The sequence below is a fragment of the Camarhynchus parvulus genome, chromosome 1A, assembly GCF_901933205.1.
Source record: "Camarhynchus parvulus chromosome 1A, STF_HiC, whole genome shotgun sequence".
In the NCBI taxonomy this organism is placed as follows: domain Eukaryota; kingdom Metazoa; phylum Chordata; class Aves; order Passeriformes; family Thraupidae; genus Camarhynchus; species Camarhynchus parvulus.
The window spans coordinates 22539787-22567064 of NC_044586.1; the positions used below are offsets into that span (position 1 = coordinate 22539787).

General features: G+C 51.2%; 2 protein-coding genes and 1 non-coding gene across 4 annotated transcripts; 1 reads left to right on the plus strand and 2 right to left on the minus strand.

The window, feature by feature from the left end:
* Positions 1–2390: 2390 nt before the first annotated feature.
* Positions 2391–9561, minus strand: RPL3 (ribosomal protein L3). Its single transcript, XM_030961137.1, has 10 exons — positions 9469–9561; positions 8295–8487; positions 7622–7790; positions 6624–6759; positions 5249–5435; positions 4704–4864; positions 4298–4399; positions 3725–3820; positions 3154–3273; positions 2391–2500 (listed from the first exon to the last, which is right to left on the minus strand). Exons 1-10 carry the CDS (start codon positions 9469–9471, stop codon positions 2456–2458), a joined length of 1212 nt encoding a protein of 403 aa, XP_030816997.1. The 5' UTR covers positions 9472–9561; the 3' UTR covers positions 2391–2455.
* LOC115910756 lies at positions 5039–5131 on the minus strand. Its single transcript, XR_004061209.1, has one exon. It is a non-coding gene; the product is annotated as a small nucleolar RNA U83B (small nucleolar RNA).
* A 2246-nt stretch (positions 9562–11807) lies between the features above and the next one.
* Positions 11808–26770, plus strand: SYNGR1 (synaptogyrin 1). Of its 2 annotated transcripts, none has more exons than XM_030959912.1 (4): positions 11808–11985; positions 22610–22847; positions 23706–23851; positions 26388–26770. In XM_030959912.1, exons 1-4 carry the CDS (start codon positions 11887–11889, stop codon positions 26604–26606), a joined length of 702 nt encoding a protein of 233 aa, XP_030815772.1. In that variant the 5' UTR covers positions 11808–11886; the 3' UTR covers positions 26607–26770. The 2 variants fall into 2 exon arrangements, with proteins under 2 accessions (XP_030815772.1, XP_030815773.1); XM_030959913.1 differs by having other exon boundaries at positions 25168–26530.
* Positions 26771–27278: the final 508 nt, after the last annotated feature.

Sequence of the window (27278 nt, forward strand, 5' to 3'; positions counted from 1 at the left end):
CCGGCTGCCGGGGGTGAAACCCAGCTCCGCTTCCCAGCCACAGCCCTCCCACCACCAGCTGGGACAGGGCACGTTCCCACGGCTTTTGGTGTTATTTCAGCAGGGCCAGGGCTGTCCCTGTCCTCCTGTGGCTCCCGGGCTGGTCTGAGCATCACCAGGGTGTGGGATCTTTTCTGACTGGACTGGGATGTTGGACATTTTGGAGCAGGGAAGATGCAGTCATGGAGCTTTGGGATATGAGATGACACTGCTAAAAAGAAAAACTCAAAGTAATTAAATATAAGTCATCCTAAAAATGTTGGCTCTCAGGAGCTGCTGGACCAGTGTGTGGTGTGCAACAATTGCTGCCTGTTGCACTGGGGATTGTCCCCAAAACAGAGGACATGTGCATTGCAGGAGCAGGAAGACTGGGAGATGAGAGTTGCAGGGTGGGCCCAGGCTTTAGGAGCAGGAAGCTTTGCCAGAGCCAGCCTGGCATCCCATGGCTTCACTCCCCAGGCAGGGACATCCCAGAGGAGGTTCCCAGGAGCTGCCTAGCAAGGCAGCCGGGAGTTATTGTGGGGCTCCGGGGAGCCCTAAGGGGGCTGAGGGACTCACACAGCCCGGGTGCCCGGCTAAGCAGGGCTCTTCTCCACGCCAGTCCCACCAGCAAGCCCTCGGTGACAAATGTCTACAGAGGAAGGAGCGCCACCTCCTGACGTTGGATGTCCCCAGGATTCCAGGAAACCACTTTTGTGGGTTTTTTCCCCCCTCACCATCCGCTCTTTTATCAGTCAGCAACAATCGCTTCAAAAATAAACAAATCCAAGTCTGGCACTGGGTTCCAAGACAAAGTAACTCCTCCTGCCAGACACACGCCGAGCATCTTCAACAATAACATTCCTCCAGGACTGCTTCCACCTACTTAGGTGCCACTTTGACTAAAAATTCCCTCTGCTATTATTGTCGCTTAAAATCAGCAACATTCCAGAGCTCCCACCACAAGGTATGGTACAATTAGGCGCTTTTAGAGATTTTCATCAAGGTAGTCCACAGTTTGCCATGAATGCTCACTCCTAGCACACCCATTTATCCTGATAATCCCAATTCCCTTGGATGCATCTGACTGGTGAGATAGAAGCAGCAGCAGGCAGGGCTGGCTCAGAGCCATGCCCTCCCTAGCCAGCTAGTACATACCAGCTTTAAAAAGTGAAAAGCCCACCTAAGGCTAACAGGTGGAGGGGAAAAAACCTCACTCCTCAGAGCTGCCCATTTAACTGCAGGCTCAGGCTGAACAGAGGTCGGGAATTTCACTGTTCTGCATCAGAGGAATACTAATTTAAGGATCTTCTCCACCTACCTGCCAACTTGAGACTTGTGACAAGGGAAAAAGAATTACTTATTATTTCTCTCTTATTTCACTTGGCTGAAATCAGCCAGCAGGTTCATGTGTTAAATGAGGCTGACAGCGAGCCAGGCAGCTCATTCAGTCACCCAGTCTGGTTTCTAGGGAAACAAGGTAAATGTTTTTCCTCTTTCTTGCCACCTTTTAACTCTTAGAAGGCTCTCATGCACCACCACATGAAAAAATCTCTATATCCCACCTTTCTCCACTTTAGATAAGAGCAAATAGGGCCAACCCAGGTCTGTTTCAGGGCAGTGCTACACTTTGGTGTGAATGTCTGCAGTAATTGCCTCAATTGCTGCCACGTCTCCAATTATGGTCAGGGAAGGACACACCAAGCCATCTCCCCGGGAGCCAGTAGGGTATTTTAGGCCAGACAGTAACACAACACCAGCGGCACTCACAGCTCTCCCACCTCCCAGAGGGTGGGATGCAGATCACCGCCCTCCCCACCCAGGCAGGCCTGCCTCCTGCCACCCTTCAGCAGGGAAACTACATGCAATTCTGAAAAACCCAGCTGTTGTGAGGCTGGGTTTTTTAGTGTATTTGCTACCTTCAGGAACAGCAACAAACTGTACTTGCAAAGTGTGCAGGCTACAGCCCCTGCCATAGACACTGGAAGGTTTCCATGGCAACAACCAGCACCCAGCCAGCTACCTAAAATGTAGTGGTTTGAATGTCTGGGTTATTTCAAAACCCATTTGACTCAAAGCTCTCTGTCGACCCAGCTGGGCTTGACAGGTGGACCAATATCTCAGCAACTGCAAACACATTTAGGGTCCCTGCTGCTTCACTATTTCACACACCCAGAGGTGTCCTGCTCTGACCCAATCTTTGCTCTGCAAAACCAGCAACAGCAGCTTCACTTTTTCAGAGCAACCCTGCTGCTATACAGTGAACGTTCATGAAGTTAAACCTTTATATGCTTCTTTGGTGTGATCAACACGTAGAACCTGCAGTCAGAGTACCAGGCTTGTCACAGTGATGTAAACAACAAGAGGCAAAATTAATTTCTTTACAATATTTATTTTTTGGTCTGAGAGCACACAGGCCATAGGACCATTCCACCCATTAGGCTGCCTCCTCTTTTGCAATGCGATCCTTCTTGAGTGGTCCCTGAAAAAAACCCACAAAAAACAAGCTATGTAAACAGCAGCCTGCAAAAAAGACATAACATCCCAATCACAAAAGCCGTAAAGAAATCAAGGCCAAAAAAGCTCTCCATGTTGAAACCCACTGGAAACCCCAATCCCACAGTCAGAGGTTTGGGAAAGGCTGAATGCAGTGCAGTGCACTGGACTGGCCAGGGGACTCCGATGCGCCTGAGCACAACGCTGGTGCCACCTGGTGGGGAAGCTCCTGCTGGGCCCCGAGCACGGCACTGCTCTGACCCTGCCAGGGCCTTCTCAGAGCTCCTGGCTGCCTTCTCCAGCCAGTGACAAACTGGGAATGCCACCACTGTGAGCAACCTCCTCACGAGCTGCTCTTTGAGGAAATGGAGCAGTGCTTGCTCCGTGCTTCGACACTGAACAACTTGTGCCCTAACATGGCATCCCTCACCCCTCAGACACTGAGAGCTGTCACTGGGGAAGTGTGACCCCAGGCCCCCTGCAGTTATAACCAAGCCGGCAGGAGGAGGCCTCTCAAGCGAAGTTTCTGTTTCACAGGAGCTTTGGCCACATGACAGCCCAAGAGCCAAGCTATCAGCTGCCATGAGCTTGAACACAACCCAGTGGTACAGCAATTAATGTGCCAGGAAGAGCCCTTACCATGAAAGCCTTCTTCTCCTCAGCTGTCTGGAAGCGGCCATGACCAAATTTGGAGGTTGTGTCAATGAACTTCAAGTCAATCTTCTCCAGGGCCCGGCGCTTGGTCTGCACAAGCAGGGACTAAAAAGAGAGATGCCAGGTGAGTATGCAGCTGCAGCAGCAGCAGTGCCCTTTTAGCCTCCAGTACACTGGCTACTTCTTGTCCCCTCCATGGCTAATGCCTCCTCGGTCCCTCTGACCCCAGACTTCAGCTGCTACCATGTGCAAGAACACCTGACCATGAACCATCTACCTGGCACCTCTGGCCTCCCAGGTTGAAGACTGGCCAGCTCCCTGCAGCATAAGCCCCACTCCCCCAGTGTCCTTCTGCTCACAAGATTTCTCAAGCCTTAACCATGTCCATCACTACACCTGCAGAAATGACATGCCACTCCCAAGGCCATTACTACAAGGCGGGTTTGTGTGGAAGGCTTTTTTTTCTAGCAAGCCACGATTCCCCAGAACAGCACACACACACCATCTGCAACAAAGGCAGCACAGTTCCTTTAAACTGTTCCAACCCACCACTCACCTTGCGCAGGGTCAGGACCCTCTTCTTGGTGCCCACAACACAGCCCTTCACCATGATGAAGTCATTGGTCACCTCACCATAGTGGACAAAGCCTCCCTGAGCAAGGAGAGAACAGTCAGTGCTCTGTACCAGGCAGGACCAGTGATCACATCTACAGATGTGATCCACACTATTTCTGGGCCTTGGCCATTCCCACATCCACCGAAATCCTGTTTCCAGTATTGCCTTTCACTGGTCAAGTTTCTTATGCAGCTGTTTACTTGTTGCTGTAGGACTTTTATTAAGAACAGCAGAAGAGGCTGACAAAACAGCAAAAGCTCTTCTCGCTAAGCTATTCCTTGTACAAGTGCCATTCCAGGTTTGCAACATCTCTGTCCTATTGCCACATAACAAATTCAATTTCCATGTTATACAAGTCAGTACTGAGTCTGACTAAACACCACCACCTTCAACAGCAGCTGACTTATTCAAGAGCTCTTCATTTAATCATTTTGTGTCTTATACCAGGGCCCATTTGCCTCTTAGGATTGCAGCTCACAAGCAGACTCTTGGCACAGAGCTGCAGCAACTCACCAGAGGGTTAATGCTCTTGTCAGACAAGTCATAATCAGTTGATGCATTGTTTTTGATCAGCTTTCCATCCTTGATTTGGTAACCTTGGCCAATCTTGTAAATCTAAAAACATAAAGAAAGTCTGCTTAGCAAAAGGTAGGAGAAAGAGCCTGTCATCAGATAAAATGCAAGGAATTCTACAAAGCCTCAGAGGAAACAGTCTGCTGCACTTGGGAAACACGTGGCCATCCAAGAATTTTAGTTATTTAACATATTTAACATAACTAACCATGGCCACTATCCCCAAGACAACATTCTAACACAGCAAAACACTCCCAGCAGAGATCCCCACTCTGTCTGTTCACTGTCACCGAGCAAGTGACATCAGGCAGCTCTTGCTCCTGGCTAGCAGCTGAGAGGCACCAACCTTCTTGTTGATCTCGGTGCGGTGGTGGTAGCCCTTCTGGCCCGCCCGGGCCACGGAGAAGGCCACGCGGGCGGGGTGCCAGGCGCCGATGCAGGCCACCTTGCGCAGGCCACGGTGAGTCTTGCGCGGCAGCTTCTTGGTGTGCCAGCGGCTGGTGACACCTGCAAGGGACCAAAGCAGCCTGCTGTCAAGCCAAGATGTCACTTCAGTCTTCAATCAGAGTTTAAGCCGCCTTTGCAAGCTGCGGTCCCCCCAGGCAACAGAAGGGAAGCACAGACCCAGCATCCCAGGAATCATTATTTTCTGGTGAAGGTCCCTCCCTGGCTGTCCTGGGCTGTGTTCTCAGAAGGAAGGCAGCATGGAATGACTCCTCACGGATGTCAGGCGCTGTGCCCAGCGCTCATTCCATGGTCTCATCATTGAACTGTGACAGCAGTATGGATTTACCTACCCAGCTCTTGGTACATACGCTTATGAAAACACAAGGCCAGCATTTCATTAAAAACTGTATCCTATCACAAAGAGAAGGACTTCCATGTGTTTACCTTTATATCCCTTGCCCTTGGTGACTCCAATGACATCTATCATCTCATCCTGGCCAAAGACCGTTGACACAGGCACCTGCTGCTCCAGCTTCTCCCGGGCCCAATCCACCTTCTCAGCAACAGTGCCACCATTCACCTGGATCTCCATCAGGTGAGACTTCTTCTGCCTCAGGGGGAGCAAACGCATCTAGGACACAGAAAACATGACATTCAGCTCCTGCTCTTCTGAAATGGACCCTGTATTAATAAGCCCAGCATCCTTTTAGCCCTGGCCTAATCTATTTCTCTAGTTCTCTTTTCCAAAATATATACCTTGAAGAAGGCCCTGCAATAAGGGGAAAGTTGTGTAGTGAGTGGCTTGCAAGTCATTGCACCTGGAAGTTATATGACACCCACAGGAGCACAGAGTTCTCTAACCCCACAGCCATCAGCAAAATTCCACTGAGGAATAACAAGAAATAAGGGTCAACAGTTTTAAACTGAAACAGACTGGATTTAAATTGGACCTAAGGATTTTTTTTATGATGAGGGTGTGAGTCACTGGCACAGGTTGCCCAGAAAAGCTCTGGATGCACCCCCCGCCCCTACAACTGTTCAGTCAGGCTTGACAGGGGCCTGAGCAACCTGGAGTAGTGGAAGGTGCCCCTGCCCATAACATGGGGGTTGGAACTGGATGATCCAACTCAAACTGTTCTGATTGTTTGATAAAAGCCTGCCACACTTAAGGTCACTTTGGGCTGGATCACATTTATGCTTACTTCTACTGTATTTAGTAGAGGCAACCAGTGAGAGAATCGAGAGAGGTTGCAACACTACCTCTACTGTCTACTACAGGAAATTAGTTCTAGTAAAATTTGCCATCTTACATCTAAGTTGGCACTTAGAGCCAACTCCAAAGATTTAATCCATCTCCCAAAAAAGTTAGAGCACTAAAAGCTGGGGAGACACATCACTCAGCAGAACACCTCCTCCAGCTGAGCAAGAGAAGCTGCCAAGTCTGAGTGCTCACAATCCCAACAGAATACAGCCTGAAACGATGCTGAGCACACAAACTCCTGAGTTCAATGTTCAGTCTAGTTTTACTTGTCGCTGAAATTAAAAGAGACCAGGTCTACACAGTATAAGCAAAGGACTGAGCCCAACAAGTTCCTACTACAACTCAGTCTCTTTTGGACACTCCTTCAAAACCAGCCAGTGGTTGCCAAGGCTCCTCAAACATCCAGTGAGCAGAGCTCTGTAGAGAATGCATGTGTAATGTGCCGAATAGACAGCATCAAGCTGCGGGGGAGGGCAGAAATCTCCCTACAGAGATAGATCAAGTTTCAAACCTGCTCTCTCAGCAGTTTCCAGCATACCTGAGCCCACAGGCACTTACCTGAGTGTGAGCCATGACTCTAATAACCTGGCAGTACTTCTTCATGCTATTGAAATCTTTCTCCAACTGCTTTTTGCCTTCCTCATCTTGCCACTTCTTGCAGTATTTGGTGAAGGCCTTCTTCTTGGACTTGTGCCTTCAGGAGCAGAGCAGAGACAAGGTTTGGCTAAGCCCTTCATCAATCCCCAGGGAAGTGGGGTGAGCGGAAGGAGTTGCCACCTCAGTTGGCTTTGGCTCATTGCCAGCTTCTAATGACTCTTTTCCACTGGCAAGCGGAGCCTGGAGCTCATCAGACAGTGGCAAAATTGCCAAAGCTGAGCGGAGCTGCCATGAATTCCAAAGCACATTAACATTCACGCTACAGAAAACAAAAGACTGTAAGGAGATGTCAAACAATAACAGAAAAAAACCAAATCTTTAAAGCAATTGTGAGATGACTGTGATCTGCTTCAAAATACCCTAATTTCCCCCCCCCTCGTGTGCCCGACAGCAAGGTCGTTACTAAAACACCCTTGAGAACCTTATTGCTCCACTCTGACGTCTTTTCAGCCTGCCAAGTTCATAAACAGGCTGGAAGCTCCAGACACGCTGGAGCCACACTTGGGCAAACGCACACTTTCAATCACAACAACAGCGCCTGGAATGGCAATCACAAGTGACACTCGTCTTCCCCTTTCCTGAGAGACCAGGGCTACAGTCAGGACTCGACACTCATCAACAAGCGCCAGAGGCGATTTCCTTATGTCCGCCCGTCGAAGTCTCATCACGTGCAGCCTGTTAGGGAGTGCCTGGGCAAAGCCAAAGCCACCACACCTACACCAGCACCACCTAAAGCTATGGTGCCACCCTCATGGAGCCACTCCTACAGCCTATCCCATTATCAGGCCAGTCTGTCTAAGCTAAACACCAACTGCTAAAAAGCCGTGCTGGAATCATTGCAACCCAAGAGTAGAAATGCAAATCATGGCCTGAGAGCAGGCAAGGCCCTGCAGTCTCACCAGTTCTTGTAGAAGCGGCGCTTGCACTCATCACTGATGTGCTCGGCAAAGATGGTCTTGAAGCTACGGAGACCACGAGGAGTCTGCACGTAACCCACGATGCCCACGATGACCATGGGAGGGGTCTCTATAATAGTGACTGCCTCCACCACCTCCTTCTTGTTCACCTCTGGATGGAAACAGAAACACAGCACAATTAACTCCAGCAGCAACTCTTTTAACACCACCTGTTTTTTCTCACTCCCAAGTCCTCTGTGTGAAGAGTTAAATGACTCAAGCTCTTTTCACAGAGATGATGCAGGGTAAAGCAACCAACTCTGAAGTCATAACTTAATGCCTTGCAAAACTTTGAGGCTGGCTCAGGAGAAAGGTCAGCCAAGCTGGACAGGCAAAATAGATGGCAGCACGCAATACATCCAGGACTGGATAATCTCCAAAAAAACACCAAAGGCAGCTGACTGATGTCCCTCCATCGAGAAGAGCCATCCCAAGGAGCCTGTTACTGTGCAGCTTAACCAAACCGGTGGTTACAGCAGAAATACACCACCTACTTGGATTTGGAACGAGCTGAAGTCAAGCTAGGACTAAAACCCAGAGCCGCTGCTGAAGGGGCCACGTGTCACCATTCCTGACCAACCCCACCTCCTGTTCCAAGAGGAACATTAATACATACTAGATCCAGGTCTGTCCACCTCCCGGACAATGTGGGTCATGCCAGCTTTGTAGCCCAGGAAGGCAGTGAGATGGACAGGCTTGCTGGGGTCATCTTTGGGAAAGCTCTTGACCTTGCCGCGGTGCCTGCTGCTGCGCTTGCGGGGCAGGAAGCCCAGGGAGCCGTGCCTCGGGGCCGAGAACTTGCGGTGAGACTGCGGAGAGACAACCAGCACTCAGTGCTTGCTGCAGAGGCTTGCTTGCGCCCACTCGGGGCCAAGGCCGGCTCTGTCCTTGCCTGAGAACACAACATTACACCTATCCAAGACATTTTCCATTCCAAAAATTCCCACTATCACCTGCTGGGCTTCTGAATTCTATTATGTTACAGGAATGCAATCCCACCACACTATCTACTTCTCAGATTCCTTTAATGGCCCTTCCAAACTTAGTTTAAGATGTCACCAAGTCCCACTCTGGCCAGGGAACTACAGAAGCTGTAATTTGGCCACAGCGTGCCACCACATGGTCAGTCCACCCCACAGGTCTAGAAAAAGCAGCACAGACAGCTTCACATTTTTCAATGAATCGATACCAAAATAAGCATTACAGAGACAATTTCAGTTTGAAAAACTGCAGTAAAGCAGCATCTCAACACCCGCCTTTGAGCCAGTGGCTCTGGGTGGAAGCGCAGTGTTTTTTCCAAAGATTTTCTTTTCGAGTACCACCCCTGCAGCCTGACAGCCATTAAAGACTGACTTCCATCCGGACAATCTCAGCCCAAAGAAAGATCTACCCATCCAATCTCACATGCAAATTAAAGAAAAATACCGTGCAGCTGTACACGGAACTAAAAATAAACCCGGATTTATTCAAGAAAAAAATACTCCACACGAGTTACCCTAAAAAGGCCATTACCAGAGGAGCTCTCTAGAGAGAAGCCGCCCCCCTTCCTACAAAAAAGCGCCCCAAATGCCCCCACAGCTGCCCGCGCCACCCACACCCCGCCGCCCGTCCGACACCACACTGGCCCGCCCGGCCTCCCGGCACAACGCCTCGCCCGCGCCCCGAGATGAGCCCCGCACGGCGTCCCGCGGGTGCCGGGGGCGGCGGGCGCGGGGCCGCGCGGCGGGCGGGGCCGGGATGGCGGCGATGCCCGCGGGATGCGCGGCCAGGCCCGAGGCCTCCGCACCCACCATCTTGTCCACGCGCCGGGCCGGAAGGGCAGCCAGCGCCGCGCGCAGCCTTTATAAGCGCCCCGGCCCTCGGTCTCGCGAGAGGGCGCGCGGCGCTACGGGCGGCGAGCGCGGCCAAAAAGATGCGCGGGCGCCGATGCGCAGAAAAACACCGCATAAACTATCTGGCGGGGCTTGTGAGGACTTCGGTCATTACAGATAATGTTTATTTCACTTCATCCCATTTCATTCAACGACATTTCATGTCATGTCATGAAAACTTGACGTGTCGTTTCATTTCATTTCATCAAGCTTCATTTCATCGTTTAATTTAATTTAATTTCGTTATGTTAATTTCATGTCATGAAATTTCAAAATGTCACTCAGTTTCATGAAATTTTGAAATTTCATACCATTAATTTTCAATTAATTTCCTTTCTTGAAATGGAGTTTCAAAATTTAATTTATTTTAATTTTGTGAAAGTTCATCTGTGTTATTATAATGAACACGGGCCTTAATCCACTATTGCTTGTGGTAGATAAGGGGATGCAAACCCAAGGCAATGGTATCAGTGGATGCCAGAGCTGGGTGGTTTGGAGCCTGCCACACATGAAGCACCCTCAGGATCTCCTGGGGCTGACAAATAAGGATGTGTTTGACACAACATCACGGGGAGATTCCTGCACCCAGAATGAACTGGAGAGCTAAGGATCCAGCTGTGCTGGCATTGCAGCTCATCTTCCTAAAACAGGGATGATCCATCCCTGGAAAGATCCAAAGTCAGATTGGACAGGGCTCCGAGCAGCCTGATCTAGTTGAAGATGTCCCTGCTCATTGCAGGGAGGTTTGGACCAGGTAACCTTTAAGGTCCCTTCCAGCTCAAACCATTCTAGGATTCTGTGGCTGGATGTCATGGAGGAATGTCCATCTTCTACCACCAAGCCCCTCAAAAGGAGCCCCACAAAAGGTGAGAAATGGCTGCTCACTCTTTGGAACTCCCAATGGGAGCTCAGGGCTTGGCTGTAAATGCTCCCCCATCTCCCTCATACATTCGCCTCTCATTCTTGTACATTTTTGGCTTCCACTGCTGAGCTTAGGGAACCATGTCACAACCCCAGGGCTTGCTCTCTATTTCAGATTATCAGGGACTCTGCAGCAGCCAGCAGACCACTGGTGTGCAGCTACTCTGCCCAGCAGGCATGGGCCAAGGGCTGGAATTGCCCCTAAGGCTGGAGGGCTTCTCCCCACACATCCCTTCCTGGCTGTGCCAGTGGCCATGGTGGTAATGTGGGCAATGGAGAAGCCCAAGTTACTGTCAAGGCTGCAGCCTCTGGAGTGCAAGGTGTGTATCTTGCAGCCTCTGCCTCCTAGAGTCAGGGGATCTCCCCAACCCTGCACTCCTCATGTTCACACAGGACCTTTTCCCACCCACTCCCAGTGTGGGTGGGGTGGAAATGAGAGCCCGAGGCTTTGCTGCAGAGTGATCCTGAGGCTCACCAAGCATCTTTGTCCAGGGCAGGCACCTGGTGAGGGATAACGGGTTGTGCCCAAGGGCGCAGCCTTACCCCTCTGTGGGGAGGCATCCCAGCATGACAGAATTGCTGGGGTTGGAAGGGACCTCTGGAGATCACCTTGTCCTTAGGCAGGGACACCTCGGGCAGGTGACATGGGAAGGCCCGAGGTATCACCGGAGAGGGAGGCTCCATGACCTCCCTGGGCAGCCTGTTCCAGTGCCTCTGCCACCTCGAACGTAAAGAAGTTCTTCCTCATGTTGAAGTGAAATTTGTCGTGTTTTAGCTTATTGCTCTGCTGGGCACCACTGAAAAGCGTCTGGCACATCCACCCACCCTTGAGATATTTATATGCATTAATGAGATCCCTCTCAGTGTTCTGTTCTCCAGACTAAACAGGCCCAGCTCCCGCAGTTTCTCCTCCTAAGAGTGGCTCCAGACCCCGATTCATCTTTGCGGCCTCTGCGGGACCCCTCCGGCGGCTCCTTGTCCCCTGCTTAGGAGTCCAGGGCTGGGCACAGCTCCCTGGGGCCGAGCCGGGCCTGTGGGCGGGCGGGGGGCTGGCCCTGCTGGGCCCCACAGCAGAACCCAGGGGTGGCATCGCCCCCATCCCTGCCCCAGGAGTCTGGGTGTCCCGCCCCGGTACCGGAGGTGTTTCCCCGCCGCCCGCACCCTCTGGCCCCAGGGCCCCGCGTTTGTCCCCGCAGTGCGCCGCGGGCGGCCGCGGCGGCGGCGGGGCGGGGGGAAGGGGAGGCTGCGCGCTCCCGGCGCGGCGCGTCCCCGTGGGCGGGCGCGCGCGGCTCGTCGCCGCCGGGCTGCCAGGCACGGCTCGGCTCGGCGCGGCTCGGCGCAGCCCGGCTCGGCTCGGCGCAGCCCGGCACCGCCCGCCGAGCCCCCCGCCTGCCTCCCGCCCACCCCCGCGCCGCCATGGACGGGGGCGCCTTCGGAGCGGGGAAAGCCGGCGGCGCCTTCGACCCGCAGGCCTTCATCCGGCAGCCGCAGACCATCCTGCGGTTCGTCTCCTGGGTAAGGCCCCGCCGCCCCCGCGGGTAGCACCGACACCGGCACTGGCACCGGCACCGGGGGCGGCCCGCCGGGCTGCGGGGGGCGCGGGGCTCCCTCACGGGCGGGCGGCCGCCACCGACCCTGACCTTCCTGCACACCTGCATACACACTCACACACACACTCACATATTCACACGCGTAAAATCATTACGCTGTATGTTATATAGCATTATATGTTATTATATGTTATCATCATATGCTGTTATGTATTACATATTTATTATTATATGCTTTACATATGCATGTGTATGCGCATGTATCCATATATATATATAATATGCATGTGTCCATCAATATGTCTCCACACAGCTTAGGTCTGTACACAGGGATATGTACGTATATGCTTCCATAGCATTTATGTCTGTGTTATAAACATGTTTGGATGGAGGGATGTCTCTCTGGGTTTATACATGTATCTCTGTATGTATAAATGTCCAGGTATATCCACATGTATGCATGCACATAGATGTACAGCTGTATGCACATATAACTGTGTGTGAGTATAGGCCCATATAGGGTGAGAGCAGGCTGGTTTGGGGTTTCTCCCGTGGGGAGGGACAGGGTGAGTCAGGTTGGACCATGACCCTGTCTCCGTCTCTGGTGCTTTCCAGGGTGGGCTGTCTTCTCACTCTTGCATGCCTGTGTGTTTATGGTGGATGCAGGGAGACGGCAGGATGTGGGGTGACAGGGGGAACCCGGGAGGGGGGATGCTGCAGTGCTGGAATTGCCTCGCTGTGGGTCAGAGGGTGCTGGGCTCTGGCCGTGCTGGGGGAGGTGAAGGGGCTGTGGGGGCTGACGTGGCTCTGCGTTTTACCCCTATCCTCTCAGCCCTCGCGGGGAAGGGGGCAGGGGGAAAGAGGAGCCTAACGGGGGTGTCACGGGAAGGTTTCTCCCTCTTCCCGTGACGCTGATCCATGGCTGCCCATGGGGCTGGCGCGTTTGTTCAAGAAGGTCATTGGGATTAAGGGAGCAGAGCTGCAGCCGCGAGCTGGCGGGGGAGAGATTGAGGTCTGAGCCGGGAGAGGAGAAGGGAGGGCAGGCAGAGCGCCGAGGCGACACATGCGCACGGGAGCTGGGAGGCAAAGCGGCAGGCTGGCTTTGGGAAATAAAATAAAATAAAATAAAAGCAGTCCCAGGTGCAATCAAGGAGGAAAAGGGAAGGTGGCCTGGCTTGCTGGTGGTGGTGGAGAGGCAGCCCTTGCCTTCCCAACCGGGTGGGGGTGTGATATCTCCTCCGGGCGACTCGGAGGGTGGCTGGAGAGCGCCAGGACAGCTGAAGACTTGATTAATGCGGGCATTCTGTCTGTCTGTCCATCTGCCTGAGCTTGTTTACAGTACAGCACATCACACTGGGAGGGGTTGGCTGCTGCTGGGCGCCAGGCAAGGGGGTACGCGTGCCCCCCGCCCCTGGGAGGCTGGAGTGGAGCCAGCCTGTGTGCCCAGGGATGATGGACGTGATGTGACCTACAAAGGCTCTCCCGTTGATAATCTCTGTGGCAGAATTTTATCTTTTCTCTATCTGCCTCAGTCTGGCGGGTTTTTTTCATCCAAGCACTGCAGGATTTTGGCTTCCCAGAGGCACCAGGTGAGGAAGAGAGAACAAAAAATACATTTGTTTTTTAATTAGGCACCTAATCTGCTTCAGAGTATCTCAGACACTGTTGGCTTGATTGCTGAGCTCATTTCTGTGCCCTGCAAGGTCTCCCCTGGCAAGAAGCACTTTCTACACAGCAGCATCTCCTTGGGACCCCACACTATTTCTCCCTGCCCATCTGACCTTGACAGAGGACAGGATGGGATTTACCCCAGGCACTTCACTTGCCCCTGGAAATGAAAGTTCTTTTGCAGAAGCTGGAGATGCTCCAGGTCAGCAGTTCAGCAAGGGAGGGTGGCATGGCCATCATGGTGCAAGGCTATGCTTTCCTTCTCCTGCTTTTCCACTGGCTTGGTCTTGTGTGTCCTCCCAAGCATCTCTCCTTTAACAGAGCAGGGAAACCAAAAGCTCACCCTAAATATTTACTTGTAGTTTTGGTCTTTTCCTTAAACTTGAGACCAAGAGAGGTCTCTGTGGGCAGTGAAATCCTCTCTCAGGCTGTCGCAAGCTTCAGACCCTTTATGGCCCCTTCCATAAATTGGACGAGCTTTTCTGAAAAAGGACTAGTTTGTGGTTTTCTTCCCTTCTCCCTTCCTCTGAGAGAGGGTTCCATGGTTCCAGTGGTCAGAGACTTTCCACTGTAAATCTGTTTGGTATCTGTTTACTTTTGTGATCTTTTGCCCTTCAGTTTAAATGGTGCTATTTTGTCCTTGGTGTTTTCCCCTGGGTATTTGTAAACTGATTGCATCCATACTTAGACTTTGCAGTGCCAGGCTCTATAAGCCAAACTCTGCTGGTGGCCAAGGGCTCTCCCTCCTCGTGGTCTCCCTGAGAATCCTTCCTTTCACATGCTTTTGCACACATTGAAAGTATTTTGCCTGCCATCTCCTGAGATCTCATTTGCCTTTATCCTGCTCATGGCATGAATGGTGCATTGTCCCTCCAGGGCAAGCTGGAGGCTCCTTTTGGCCTGTTTCACGTGATGAGCTTTCACTGAGCAGAAATTCTCATGATTGCTTCCTTAGGCAGTGACCTTGTGCTTGGGTCAGGCTGCCTTTTAGCAGACTTCATGATGCCACAGAGGTGCACATGACTTTTTACTAAGAGGCACCAAAACTGGCTCCTGCCCACGGAGTTTGCAGCCCAATTGAGGCAGCAGCAAATCTCCAGGGAGAACTGCAGGATCAGGAACAGATGGGATGACCAAAGACTATTTCTGTTGCTCCTTGCTGAAGAGGAGATAGGATAAATTTGTCAAGGAGAATGCTAAACTGTGGAAAGAGTTTAGCAATTCTGGAACATCTGTCCACCACGACAGTGTTGTGAGGCAGCTCAGGTTTCGTGGGTGCTTCGGAGGTCAGCAGGCACAGCAGAGTGAGCGTCTCCCTCCAGAAAGGTTGCCTGGTTGCCTGGTTGCCTGGTGTGTGTGCTGGTGATCAGTGATGGGGTTCCTGTGTCAAGTTTGGATGTTTAGGTGACCCAGAAGCTGCAGCTATTGATGCTACAGCTGGAGCTAGTGGGGTTGGGTGACCCACACCGAGCTGGGCTGCACAGCTCAAGGATTCTTCATGAAATAAAGCAGGCAAGTGTGAGCACATCCCTACGTATTCCCACTGTGCCCTGACCCACAGGGCAGTGCAGCAGTGCTCTCCACAGCCGGTGCAGGGGAGCTGGGTGGCTCCTCTGCAACCCACAGGCGTTGGATATAGCGCTGGCGCCATAAATAAGTAAAATGCTAATTGAAACAGGTTGTTCCAGGTGCTCCTGTCTGCTTGGAAACCTGCTTGCTGGAGAAACTGAAGTGCTGCTAGATGTAAAAGCCTAACAAGGCAAAAGTAACTCAGTTTTTGGAAGCAAGCCCAGCTTGTTTTGACGTGGGTTTGAGTAAGAGTATTTCTAGCCAGAGCTGCACAGACAAAGCAGCCCGTTAAAACTTGTCACATAGGTTGAGGTGCCAGGTCCCCCTGTGAAACCAAGGACACTGCCTCTCTGAAGGGTGAAGAGAGGCACTCAGTCTCCTTTTCCATCACTTGCTGCTGTTGCTGCCATGTCCTCTGGCTGATAGGAGCATCCAGAACATTTGAACTGGTACAGGAAGGGCTGTACCCTGTGTCTACAGGCACAGCACATCCCAAACAGCTCCAGCTGAGCAGACAAGGCAGGTGAAGGACAGGAACCACATTCCTGCCTTCCCCATGAGGGGCTGGCACCTGAAAGCTGGAGGATTGGAGCTAGTCACAGCATGGCAGAGAGCCCCATCTCCTGCCTTGCCAGCAGGTCCCTGCCTTGCCACACTCATGCTTGGCTTACAACACCCCTTGTCTCTTCCTAAGGACACACAGTATGGGCTTGCAATGGCAGTTAAACTGAGCCTTAGAGCCTGGAGGCCTTGTTAGTCTAAAACCAGCTGCAACTGGGCTCTCACCTTCCTTCTGTTCCCAGCTAATTTAGCTGAGACCTTGCCCATGTTCCAGACCCACAGCTCATGCCTTCTGCCTCTGCTCCTCCACTCCATTTTGCTGCAGCCCCCGTGCTCGCTGGCTGCGTGCTTGTGAGGTAAATTGGTGCAGATGAAAGGAACATGGAGGTTCAAAGCACGTGCTCTCAGTCAAGCCCTAGGGACAGTTCTTCATGGGATGCCCTTGCCTAGGTCAGCCTCAAAAGGATTTTTGGGGTTTTGCTGCCATTAAGATTGGGTGAAAGGCTGTGTCACAAGACGAACAACAGATATGCACAGTTGCTCAGTGATTCAGGTTGGATACAGCAGGTTGTGTTGTTTCCAGCACAGCATTTCCAGGAAGGATCTTGGAGCAGAAACAACTCTCTCATTAATGATATTTCCAGATAAAAATCTGAGAAGTAGCAATAGGCACCAAAGACAGTCAGAAACATGAGCAAAAAATAACCATATGTATAATCTGCTGTTTGAAAACATGAGAGTTATACAGGGGAGAAGCAGAGGAGCTGCGTGGTGATGGGACATGGCTAATGCAAATATTTGTGTGAAACAAGGCAGCAGAGAGGACCTGTGTGACTGCAAGAGGAGCAGGCACTGCAGGTGGTACGGCGTGCAGTTCTCTGCCTATGCTGGCACAGCCAAGCCAAGGAGGGGGAGATGTGGCACTAGAAAGAAAACTGAGCTTTTCATCAGGGAAAAAGATGCAACTTTTGGGCAGCCACTTTGCTGACCAGTGGCACAGCAATGTAGGGATCATCTAGAAAGTACAGAAGAACCTGGATGCCACCATACCTGGATACCACCATGGACATGTGATTGTGGAGGGCTGTCACCAGCTGTGGTGGGACAGAAGATGCTGTTTAACCATGGGAAGTGCATGAGACCTGAGCACAGGACTGGTGGGAGGCAGAAGGGTTAATGGCCAGGCAGTTGCTGCCAAACCATGTGTGAAAAAAAGGCTGGCTGGCCAGGAAAGTGTGTCCCAGATCCCATGGCAGGAATTAGGGATGCGGAGCCTTTCTCCCTTCAGTCACCTGCTCCGGCTCAGCCCTGGCTGGGGAGCTGGTGCCACGTGGCTGATGGCCAGGGAGGGTGAGCTGGGAGGGAAGTACTGGCACAGCCGTGCTTTTCCCCTGTCCCATGTTCAAGGAAATGGGATCCAGGGAGACTGGTCTCCTCCAGCAGCTGCACAAGGCTCAGACTGTCGAGACTGTGGGCAGGAGTTGTTTGCTGCCTGTGTGGTGCAGGCTGGGGGGAATAAATAGAGGCTGCCTGTTTCCAAGCTGCCAGTCCCATGCATCTCAAAAGCTGCATGTGTTTTCTTCAAAATGAACTAAATACAAGTAGATTTAATGACAATAATAATAATAATAATAATAATAATATTCCATGTCTGTGCAGGGCACTCCAAAGCTTTCCAGAGACTCCATTTGCACGTGGCTGAATGAAAATGAAAGCCAGATCATCTCTGCCAGTTTATCATTTGCACTGTCTCCTGCTCTTGCTTTCTTTTTAAACAGATTCATTCCTGGTCATTACCAGATCAAACTCAGAAGAGGTTATGGCTTCGTTCTGCCGGAGGGGGATTTGATTTAAAGTCCCATGAGGAATATTATGTCATTAAACTATTTCCTCTCTAACAGAATAAAAAAGGGGGTATGTGAGAGGGAGAGGCAGCACGCAGTGCGACAGAGGCTATGACTGGAGGGCATTGCAGCCAGCCTGAGCAAGCAGCTCGGCAGAAACCCTCTTCAGCCTCCTCCCCACCACAGCCATCATGGGGATCTTGGGGATGAAGTCAGGAAGGCAGCATGACAAAGTGCTGGGATGAGGTACAGGAAAATCCTAGTGCACTGCCAGAGGCTGGCCGTGCTTTGCATCCATCACATGATGCTCAGGAGCATCTGATGCGCGGCTGGGGATGGGCCGCATGGTGGAAAGCGCCTCACATGATGCTCAGGAGGTTTTGCCTGGCTTTCTGCAGGGTTGAGCCTGCAGTGGGGAGGGACTGGAGAGCCTCTCTTCTCATCTCTCACCTTTGCCTTTGGCAAAACCAGATCACCTAGTTTACCAAGGGGGAAAAAAAAAGGTGTTTTATGACAAGAGGCAGAATTTTGCCTGGTTTGCACTTTTCTCACTGTAATGAGCCTTTACATGCTTGTAATGGACAGCATGAGCCCCTTGAGAAACAAGGAAAGGAAAACTCTCAGCTTCTCTGTCTCCTCCCTGCAGTGCTAAGCATTAAGTTCATTTTGCTGTGTCTCTTGGCACATTGCTCTGCCTGTGTCAGCTTTGCAACGCACCTGGCTCTGGCTGCACTTGGTGTCCTCAAAACTCTTGGATGGAAACAGGAATCGAGGAAAATGATTGCAACAACCCATGTGGATGTGGTGTGTGCACAGTGGAGTGAAGTGGAGCAAAGCCCGGTCCCCGCAGCAGGGCTGAGTTGGTCAGATCTTCTCCATGTGCTCTTTTCCGTCCCTTTTTTGAGTGTAGCCAAATATATTACTGCTTATTAAATGAGTACCTCCAGACAGGCCATACACCTGCCCAATTGATGTTGTTCTTGGAGGCTTAAAGAAACCCTCTCAGCCTAAAAATCTAGTTAGTTCAAGTCTGTTGACTGACTTAAGTAGCCTTGCTGAAGAAATGAGGCAGCTTAAGTGCACAAAGCTGGGGATGGTTGGCTGGTTTTCATTACGAAGCCTAAGAAAGTGGCCAGTGATCTCCCTCTGCAGAGTGGAAGGATGGGCTGCATTTGGGAGCTTCGGGAGGCCTCCTGTTGGCCTGCAGACAAGCCACTTGTCTGCATCTCACTGCTCACTCAGGAGAAGACTTCTGCCATCTTCTCCTTGCTTCCTCTTTGCAGCTGGATATGTATTTTGGGACACTTTATCAGTGGCTGTAGGCAAGGCTTTGTGCAGCAAGTGTCAACTGGGGGGAGAAGACACAAGCAGCAGTAACACAGAGCAGTAAGAGGCTTGCACCAGTGCTGGTGGTCACTGGTGTTTCCTTACAAGTGCCAGGAACAGGAACGTAAACACTTCACCCTTGAAAACTTGGTGCTTTGTTTATAATCTAAGCAGTCATTCATTCTGCATCTGCTGCTTGGATCATCTTGCAGGGCATGGATTGTGAAATCAAGGAAATAAAATATATTTGCTCTTTCAAAGATGACTTGCCACATCAGTGAGCTTCCACCCAGCTGCTCCCTTACCAACAAAGAATAGCTGCCATGGATGAAGTGTGCAACTGCTTCTCCTAAAGGCTGCAAGGTCTAAGCTCATAACTATGATTTTTTTTAGAAAATTGTTTGTCACAACAGTTTCCAGGTATGGACATCATGGCAATGAAAGAGGTGATGTTGCCTGTCAGCAGCAGCAGCAGCAGCAGCAGCAGCAGCAGCAGCAGCAGCAGCAGCAGTTGGTTCTTTTGCTGTCCAGCTCTGCCTGGAATCTCTGGTTTGAGCCTGCCCATTCTTGCCCATTCTTGCCCATTCTTGCCCAGTCAGTGTAACCCAGCCTAGCTCAAGGCTTCTGTGCACAGTGGGTCCTCACAGCGTTTTGCTGTGCCACCAGGGTGGTGACAGGCTGGCAAAGGGAGCACGCCCTCTCTGCCCTCTCTGCAGTGCCAGGGAGTGGATCAGAGCTGATGACAATGGTGATGAAAACACAGAGAGAAGGAGACATCTTGTAAGCTAGTGTGCTTTGGTCCACAGAAAGCTTTCCTAAGGACAAAGAGTACTTTGGGATGGCTGTTTCGGGACAGAGAGGATAAAGCACCCACAGTGTCTTATTCTGCTCACAAGTGAGAACATGCTTAGTGGAATCTTTCTAGAAAACTCCTAAGATCATCTGAAACCAGATGCTTGCCTGTAAATCATCCCTTGGGCACCTCCAGGCTGTGAAACAGGTTTCTCTTCATAGGAGAGAAGTCTGGCATCTTGGCTGACTGCAGGTGGAGAAAGGAAGTTAGGAATGCCATCTCTGCTTGAAAATTAGGGACAGGGAGATGTTCCTCTAGTCTTGTGACTCTGAGCTGTGCCTTTATGATGTGCCAGCATAAAAAGGTATGAAAGAGCAAATGCAAAAAGAAATTATTCTGTCCAGCCCAGCAGCAAACCCAAAGGTAGGAGCAGAGAGGAGATGTGTATCAGGATGTATCTCCACAGTTGTGTCTCTGGGGAGGGACCATTGCAAAAGTTCATTCATCCCAAATAAGTGAGCAGAGACTCGCAATAAATCTCATTGCAAGGGTGTGTCTGACTCAGGGAATCAACATTTTACTAGTTTTGAGTCCTAAACCAAAACTGAACACCAGACTATGGTACTTTAGAGGCTGTTCCTCATCTTCCAAAGAGAAGATAGGCTTCCTGTGTAATGCTGCAGAAAACAGGGCACCCCCTTGTAAGCTCAATATATGGAGGTTGGTACTTCAGGTGTCAGCATCAGTTCTGGTCACAGCCTTACACTGGGATGTCACTTCAGGAGTCTGTCAGCTCTCCCTTGGGTCAGAGGAGCCGGGTGTTACTGCCAATGACCCTAAGCAGACCTGCCAGCCTAGCCTGTTGTGGAGATGTGTGAGACATTCCACCAAAAGAGCCTGGCTGTATTTTTCTGCAATTTTGCTGCTTTCCAAACCATTCAGGCTGAAATTTTGAGGACTAAATCTTTCCTTCTAACAGAATAGATTCTTATTTAATTTTCACGGGCAATTTCTGCAAAATATGATCAATCTCGATTTGCAAGAAGGAGGAGGAGGACAAATTGGTTATTTTACTTCTAAACTTAAAAAGCTCTTATGATTTTCAGAAAAACCATATAGCTCCTACGCTTAGGAACACCAGCTTCCAGCTTTTTTTAGTTTGCTCTAGCGTGATACACCCAATTTCAACAACCCAAGTGTGACCCAATTATGAGACTTGAGGTGAAAAAATAATATTGGTGTCAGTGGATATTTGTTAAGAGTTTGGCAGGTGAAATGTGGTTGATGTTGAGTGTCTGCCCAAGGGCTGTAGAGGGACTCTGAGTAAGGCTTTTCCTCTGGATCTTGATGCCCCAGGCCAAGCAGCAGAGGTGTGTGCTTTGGATCTCAGGTATCCAACCTCACTGATAATAGGTGATGTATGAGGTTGGCATTAATCAGCCATTTTCCCTGCACTCACAAAGCTGCTGCTCTGCTTTCTGGGTTGTCTTCTGGTGCTTGGTTGGGTTAAGTGGAACTGGGGTCCTGACCAGGCAAACACTCAGACTTAGCTTCACTTCCTGCAGGAGACTTGGCCTCTTCATCTTCTTGCATGCTGCTTCTCCTTGGGGATGGGAGGGTGATTCCAAAGGTGCCAAGTCTTGTTGTGCAGACATCTCCCAGGCTGGCAGAGTACCCTGGTGATGTCCTAGTGCACTTCATATGTAATTTCATCCCATGCTTGAGGTCCCATTCCCGTTTCCCTGAGGCTCTTCTTGCAGGCAGCATCCAGTCAGCTGTTCCTAGTGAGGGTCTCCAGATGTCCTGCAAGGAAAAATCTGTACATGCTGCCTTAATATTCCCCTCTTTCTTCTGTGGGGAAGGGGAAGCTGTTTATTTGAGATGCAAGGTGCAGGAACTGGGGCTGCTCTAAATAGCTCTCTGCTTTGGTGAACCTGCTGTGTCAAAGAGGGACAGCCTTGTGGCAGGCGACGAAGGCTAAGCCCATGAGCAAAGATTAGACCAGCAACTGCGGATTAGGGCATTTCCACCAGGACTCATCCTTAATTCTGCCTGATTTAAAATAACATGCAGTGGCAGTGGTGGTGACAGGTAGGGAGGACTCAAAGTGGCCCTGACAAGTGGACCTGGAGTAGGGATGTTTGGCCCTGAAATCTATGGGGAAGATTGGAGCATGTTGGCATATGGGTGAGTGGACAGGGTAGGTGGTGACATGGAGTAGGCTGATGGAAAACTGGTGGAGAGAGGTGTGTGATGTGGGGAAATGAGAAGATTGGAAGCCCAGCAGAATGGAGCTGCAGAGCAAGCAGGGCTGTGGATTGTAGGAGGGTGGATGGGGAAAAGAGCATATTAGCTTGATAGATAAAATCAGTGAACAGATGCATGGTAGAAACAATTAATCTCTTGAAGAGAAAGGAGTGAGTGGGAGAGTAAGTGCAAACTAAGAGGATTTCCACTACTTGAAGCCATTGTATGCAGGCACCCACACCAAAACCATATCCCAATTTGCACTCCATGTCACCTCTGTGTGTCTGTGGGAAGCCACTCTTACTCCAGACTGCAACTGCTTTGCATCGCTTTAGGTCAGATGGATAAAAAGGTTCAATCTAAAAATGTCCTATTATAAGTTAATCCTCAGAAATAAAATGAGACCATGTTCCCAGTAAATTCCCTGTGGCTACAACCCAGGCAAGGCAGCCGGGCAGGAGCTCAGCAGAGCAGAAAGGTGCTGGTGAAGGGTGTCTGTCCCCTGCAGAGCTCTGCTCCTTTCTGGTGGTGCAGAGAGATGGGGCTTGCCCTGATGTGTCTCTGGCCTCCCTCCCCACCAGGTGTTCTCCATCGTGGTGTTTGGCTCCATTGTCAATGAAGGGTACGTGAACCGCGTGGATGAGGTGGAAGAGCACTGCATCTTCAACCGCAATCACAATGCCTGCAACTATGGCATTACCGTGGGTGTCCTCGCCTTCCTCAGCTGCCTTCTCTACCTGGCCCTGGATGCCTACTTCCCGCAGATCAGCAGCGTCAAGGACCGCAAGAAGGCAGTGCTCTCGGACATCGGCGTCTCGGGTGAGCTTCCCGGCCCTTTGGCCCTGCTGCCTTATTCCAGCCATCAGGCAAACTGCTCAGTGTCAGGCTCTCCCTGGAGTATGTCAAAGGGGCCAGGAATGGAGTGAGGGCAGGAGCAGGTGAAGCACCTGGATTTGCTAAGGACTTTGGGCTTGCAAGTTCTTTCACAGTTAGCCCCTTGCCTAGCAATCCTATGTACAGCTGACAAGAGAAGGTTGGGGGATTGTGCCCTGTTCTTGTGTTGCTTTGGAATGCCCGTTTCCCTCACTGCCAGGTGTCTGCCTGTGCTTGGCAGAGGGTGAGTACCTCCTACCTTCACCTCTTTCCTGGGGGCACAGTGTGTTAGTGATCTTTCAACACCTTTGCTTGATGTGAGTCCCTGAGGTGTTCTGTCCTGAGCACAAGCTGGTCTCTGTGTAACTGCAGACCAGCTGCTTACCACTCTTTTGCAATTCCTGTGAAAGGAATTGCTCTTTGCTTGTCCTTGCAGGACAGGATTGTGAAGCAGTGGCTGTTTCATAGAGCCCAGGTGATTGCTGTAGTACTGGAAGCCCTTCAGGCTCCCTCCCAAGGCCAAATGCAAGTCCTATGATCAATCCAAACACAAGCAAATGAACTCTCCTGAGGTGCTCTCTGCAGACACTTCTTGGTCACCTTGACAGTTTGCTGTCAGGGAGCCTGCCAGCTCACTTGGGCTCGGTCTGGCTGAGCAGTCAGTTTGGCCCAGTCTGCAACATAGTGGTGGGTCTCAGAGGATTGAAATTTCCAGAGAAATGTAATTTGTATATGTTATGCTCAAGCATATCTTCTTGTTGTCTTTGTCCTTCCCTTTGGCACACCGGTGGTGGTCCATCCCAGCCTTTTGGGCATTCCTCTGGTTCGTTGGCTTCTGCTTTCTGACCAACCAGTGGCAAGCTTCAAAACCAGAGGACAACCCACTGAATGAGGGAGGGGATGCAGCCCGAGCAGCCATCACGTTCTCGTTCTTCTCCATCTTTACCTGGGTGAGTAGAGTAGCCATGACATGGGATCAAATGTCCTCTGTGCTGTATTATCTTGTGAGGAATTAAAGGAGACTGGCTAAGAGTGGGGCCCCTGGGATCACAGTTCACATGGCTTCTGAGAAGGAAATGCAGGAGAGGAGGTGGTTGGGAAGTAAACTTGGCACTCAAAAACTTGCGTGGAAAAAGGTTTTAGAGCACTAATAAGCACAATGGGCAAGAGAGTCTCGTATCCCTGTGAGGAGCATTCTCAACTGACCTTTAATATGACCTTGGACAAGCCAGCTCCCCAGCCACCATTGTCATAGAATCATACAAAAATTTGGGTTGGAAGGGACTTTTAAAGGCCATCTAGTCCAACCCCCCTGCAAAGAGCAGGGACACGTTCAACTAAATCAGGTGGCTCAGAGCCCAGTTCAGTCTGACTTTGAATGTTTGCCAGGATGGGGCATCCACTACCTCTCTGGACAACCTATTTCTGTTTTCTCTGTGTGTCAGAGGACTTCAACACCTTACAGACACCAGACAGAGAAGGGAGCTGCAGGCCAGGGGTTGCACCCATCTCCCTCCCACCTTTCCTCCCATCATGCGAGATGTCATCACTGTCCTTCTGGATTCTGCACCTACCACGGGAGTGGCACCTCACTGGGTCGCCTTTTAGGAACGTGATAGTGCTGTCTTAAGACTACCCTTTCCTCAGCAGTTCTTTATTGCCAGTTTCCTGGAAAAACTGTTGGGTGAAATATAAAATATCTGTGATGACTTCCTCCTGCCTCTGAGAGCACCAAGCACAAGTGATTTTTTTCTGAAGTGACAGGATAGTGCCAAGCAGGAAAGCATTTTAACCTTGTCTCCATGCATAAGCCCTTGTGGCTTTATCTTCTCCTCTTCCTACATGCCCTGATGTTGGGCAGGGGCCAGATAGGAAAGGTGCCTTAAAGCCAAGGTGCTGTCAAAGAGGAAGGGGGACTGCAAAGAGTTGTGCTGTCAGCACCCTCGCCACAATGACACTGGGCAGGATTGAGGGACAGCAGTGTGTGTTCCCTTCATGACCTGTGTCCTGCACTCAAGAGCTGCCAAAAGCCCCTTGCAAGCTCCAGCAGAAAGTGAGACAAGCAGCAGGGCTTTTGCAAGGGGTCCCTCAGGACACTTGTGGAAGTGCCACCACCTGCAGTGATCCTCTCCCGTGCACAGGCTTGCAAGTGGCCCAAAAGGCATCCTCTTTCCCTGGTTCCTTGGGACTTTTTTAGTTCAGTCAAACACTCTGGTTTGCTCTACCTTACTGATTCTCCTTCCCACAACCCTCTCTCTCCTCACAGGGCTCCCTCGCATTTCTGGCTTTCCGGAGACTCGGAGACATTAATTTTCAGGAAGAATACAATACCCTGTTCCCTAACTCCCCATCCTTGCTGCCTTAGTGCCCCTTGCTGATGGGAGAATTTGGGGGAAGAAGTGGAGGGATGCAGCTGGAGGAGGTCACTGAGCAGAGCTGGTTCCAATGCCCTGACTATGAGTGTGTGCTCACCGCAGGGCATGGGGTGGGAACATACGGAATTGAATTGGAGTGGGGCTGTCCATTAAATGGCGGATCTCCCTCTTCAGGATTGGAACTGGCAATTTCTTCTCCTCTTCTGCTCCCTTCTCTCCCTCACCCATACCCTAACTAATGCTGTGTAACACCACTGTGCCTTTTTTTGATGACTGCTCAGACCTAATACTTCAGCCAGGAGATGCCCTCTGCCCCAATTATTTTATCTCTTCCATTTCTTCCCAGACCTCATTCCCCAAAAACCTCTCCCTCGTCACTTGCTAGACTCCTCACCTCTCTCAGGGATGCTTTGGGACAATGAGCCACGCCTGCTGAACCCCGTGCCCAGGCTCCTGCAGTCCTCCAAAAGATGCCTGAGGCAGGAGACAGCAGTTTGCTTGCTAATTGTCCCCTGGTCTGGGAAGGAGCTGCCTTGCTTCCTGCTGCTTCTTCCCAAGGTCTGTGCTACACCTTGCAGATGTTGACTGGTGAAGGTGTTTCAGGGGGTGACCTCTACCTCAGTACATTGTGTCAAATCCTGCTCTCCTTACTGGCCTTTACAAGTCAAATGGCCTTGTGGACACAGCCCAGCAGCCAAGCCCTCTGGGGTGGATTGCCTTCCCACAGCCAGAAGGGGCCGACTGGGATAACCAGTGCCAACTGAGCCTCTGCCGCCTGTGCAATGTTGGTGAAACCCCACTGGCAGACAGGAGGTGCCCTGAACATCCCAGAGAAAGCAGGGAGCCTTGGCAGGCTGCACAGAGCCAGCTGGTCTTGCAGCCATCCCTGCCCAGTCCTCCTCTCTCCCTGTGGGCTCGTGCTTTCTGTGGGAGAGCATGGACTTCCAAGCTCATGGGGCGTTTCACCGGCGATCTGCCAGGCGGGCCTCGCACACTAATCCATAACCACTACTAACCCACTTCTGTTTGTTTCTCTTTTTCGGTACGTTCCTCCTCTTTTTTCTCTTCCCTCTCTGCTTCCCATGTCTTCCCTCCACCTCCTCCCTTAAAGGTGGGCCAGGCGTTCCTGGCGTATCAGCGTTTCCAGCTGGGTGCCGACTCGGCCCTCTTCTCCCAGGACTACATGGACCCAAGCCAGGACTCCGGCATGCCTTATGCTCCCTACACGAACGAGGAGGATGCTCCAGATGCGGTGGGGACGTACCAGCAGCCCCCTCCAGCAGATGCTTTCGACACCGAGACACAGGGGTACCAAACGCAGAACTACTGAGCCACCGACGCCCCTTTCCCTTCCCCTTTCCCTTCTGCCCCCATTCCCACTGCCGGCAGAAAGCCGAGGCACAAACAAGACACGTGCATAGTGGTACAAGAGGTGGCTCTCAGCTATGCTCCAGCCTTCTGGGTCATCTGTTTTTATTTATTGTTTTTAAAAAAGGCAAAAAAAAAAAAAAAGGGAAAAAGGTTTCCCCATTACCTATTCCTTCTCCTTTCCCACCAAGCTACCTGCCAGAACCAAATTCTTCCAAAATGTGCATTTTGATAGGAAAGTCCCTCCTTTCCTCCTCTCCCTTTGCCTTGTTACAGAGGGCAGAGTCTGTCTTGTGGACAGGAGAGGAGCTATGGCACCAGCAGGGCAGGGGAGAGGGTGTTGGAGGCAGAACAGAAGAAATGAGAGGGACCGGGGACCTTCCTAGAAGAGGTGGTATTGCTAACGGCTGGAGTAGATGTGGGAGCATCCACATCGGTTTGGAGCACCTGGTGGCTCAGGGAGGAGAATGGTGTTGGAGTCAGCATTCAAGAGTGTGAGGAGGGGCCTGGAGGACAGAAGGAACAGCGTCCTCCATGTGAAGACAAGGGGGCTTTTCCCTGCCACATGCTCGTGAGGGAGGGGTCCTTTATTTTTAGAGGGTTTGGGAGAAGTGGTATTGGAGAGGAGGGGAGT

What these genes read in the sequence shown, in the direction of transcription:
- RPL3 (XM_030961137.1), bottom strand. An exon ending in GAGTCATGGCTCACACTCAG is followed by an intron (nt 5,436 to 6,623) that starts GTAAGTGCCTGT and finishes TCTGTGTCCTAG; the next exon opens with ATGCGTTTGCTCCCCCTGAG. An exon ending in CAAGGGCAAGGGATATAAAG is followed by an intron (nt 4,865 to 5,248) that starts GTAAACACATGG and finishes GGTCCCTTGCAG; the next exon opens with GTGTCACCAGCCGCTGGCAC.
- SYNGR1 (XM_030959912.1), top strand. Translation starts at nt 11,887, where the DNA reads ATGGACGGGGGCGCCTTCGGAGCGGGGAAAGCCGGCGGCGCCTTCGAC. An exon ending in CTCGGACATCGGCGTCTCGG is followed by an intron (nt 22,848 to 23,705) that starts GTGAGCTTCCCG and finishes GGTCCATCCCAG; the next exon opens with CCTTTTGGGCATTCCTCTGG. An exon ending in TCTTCTCCATCTTTACCTGG is followed by an intron (nt 23,852 to 26,387) that starts GTGAGTAGAGTA and finishes CCTCCCTTAAAG; the next exon opens with GTGGGCCAGGCGTTCCTGGC.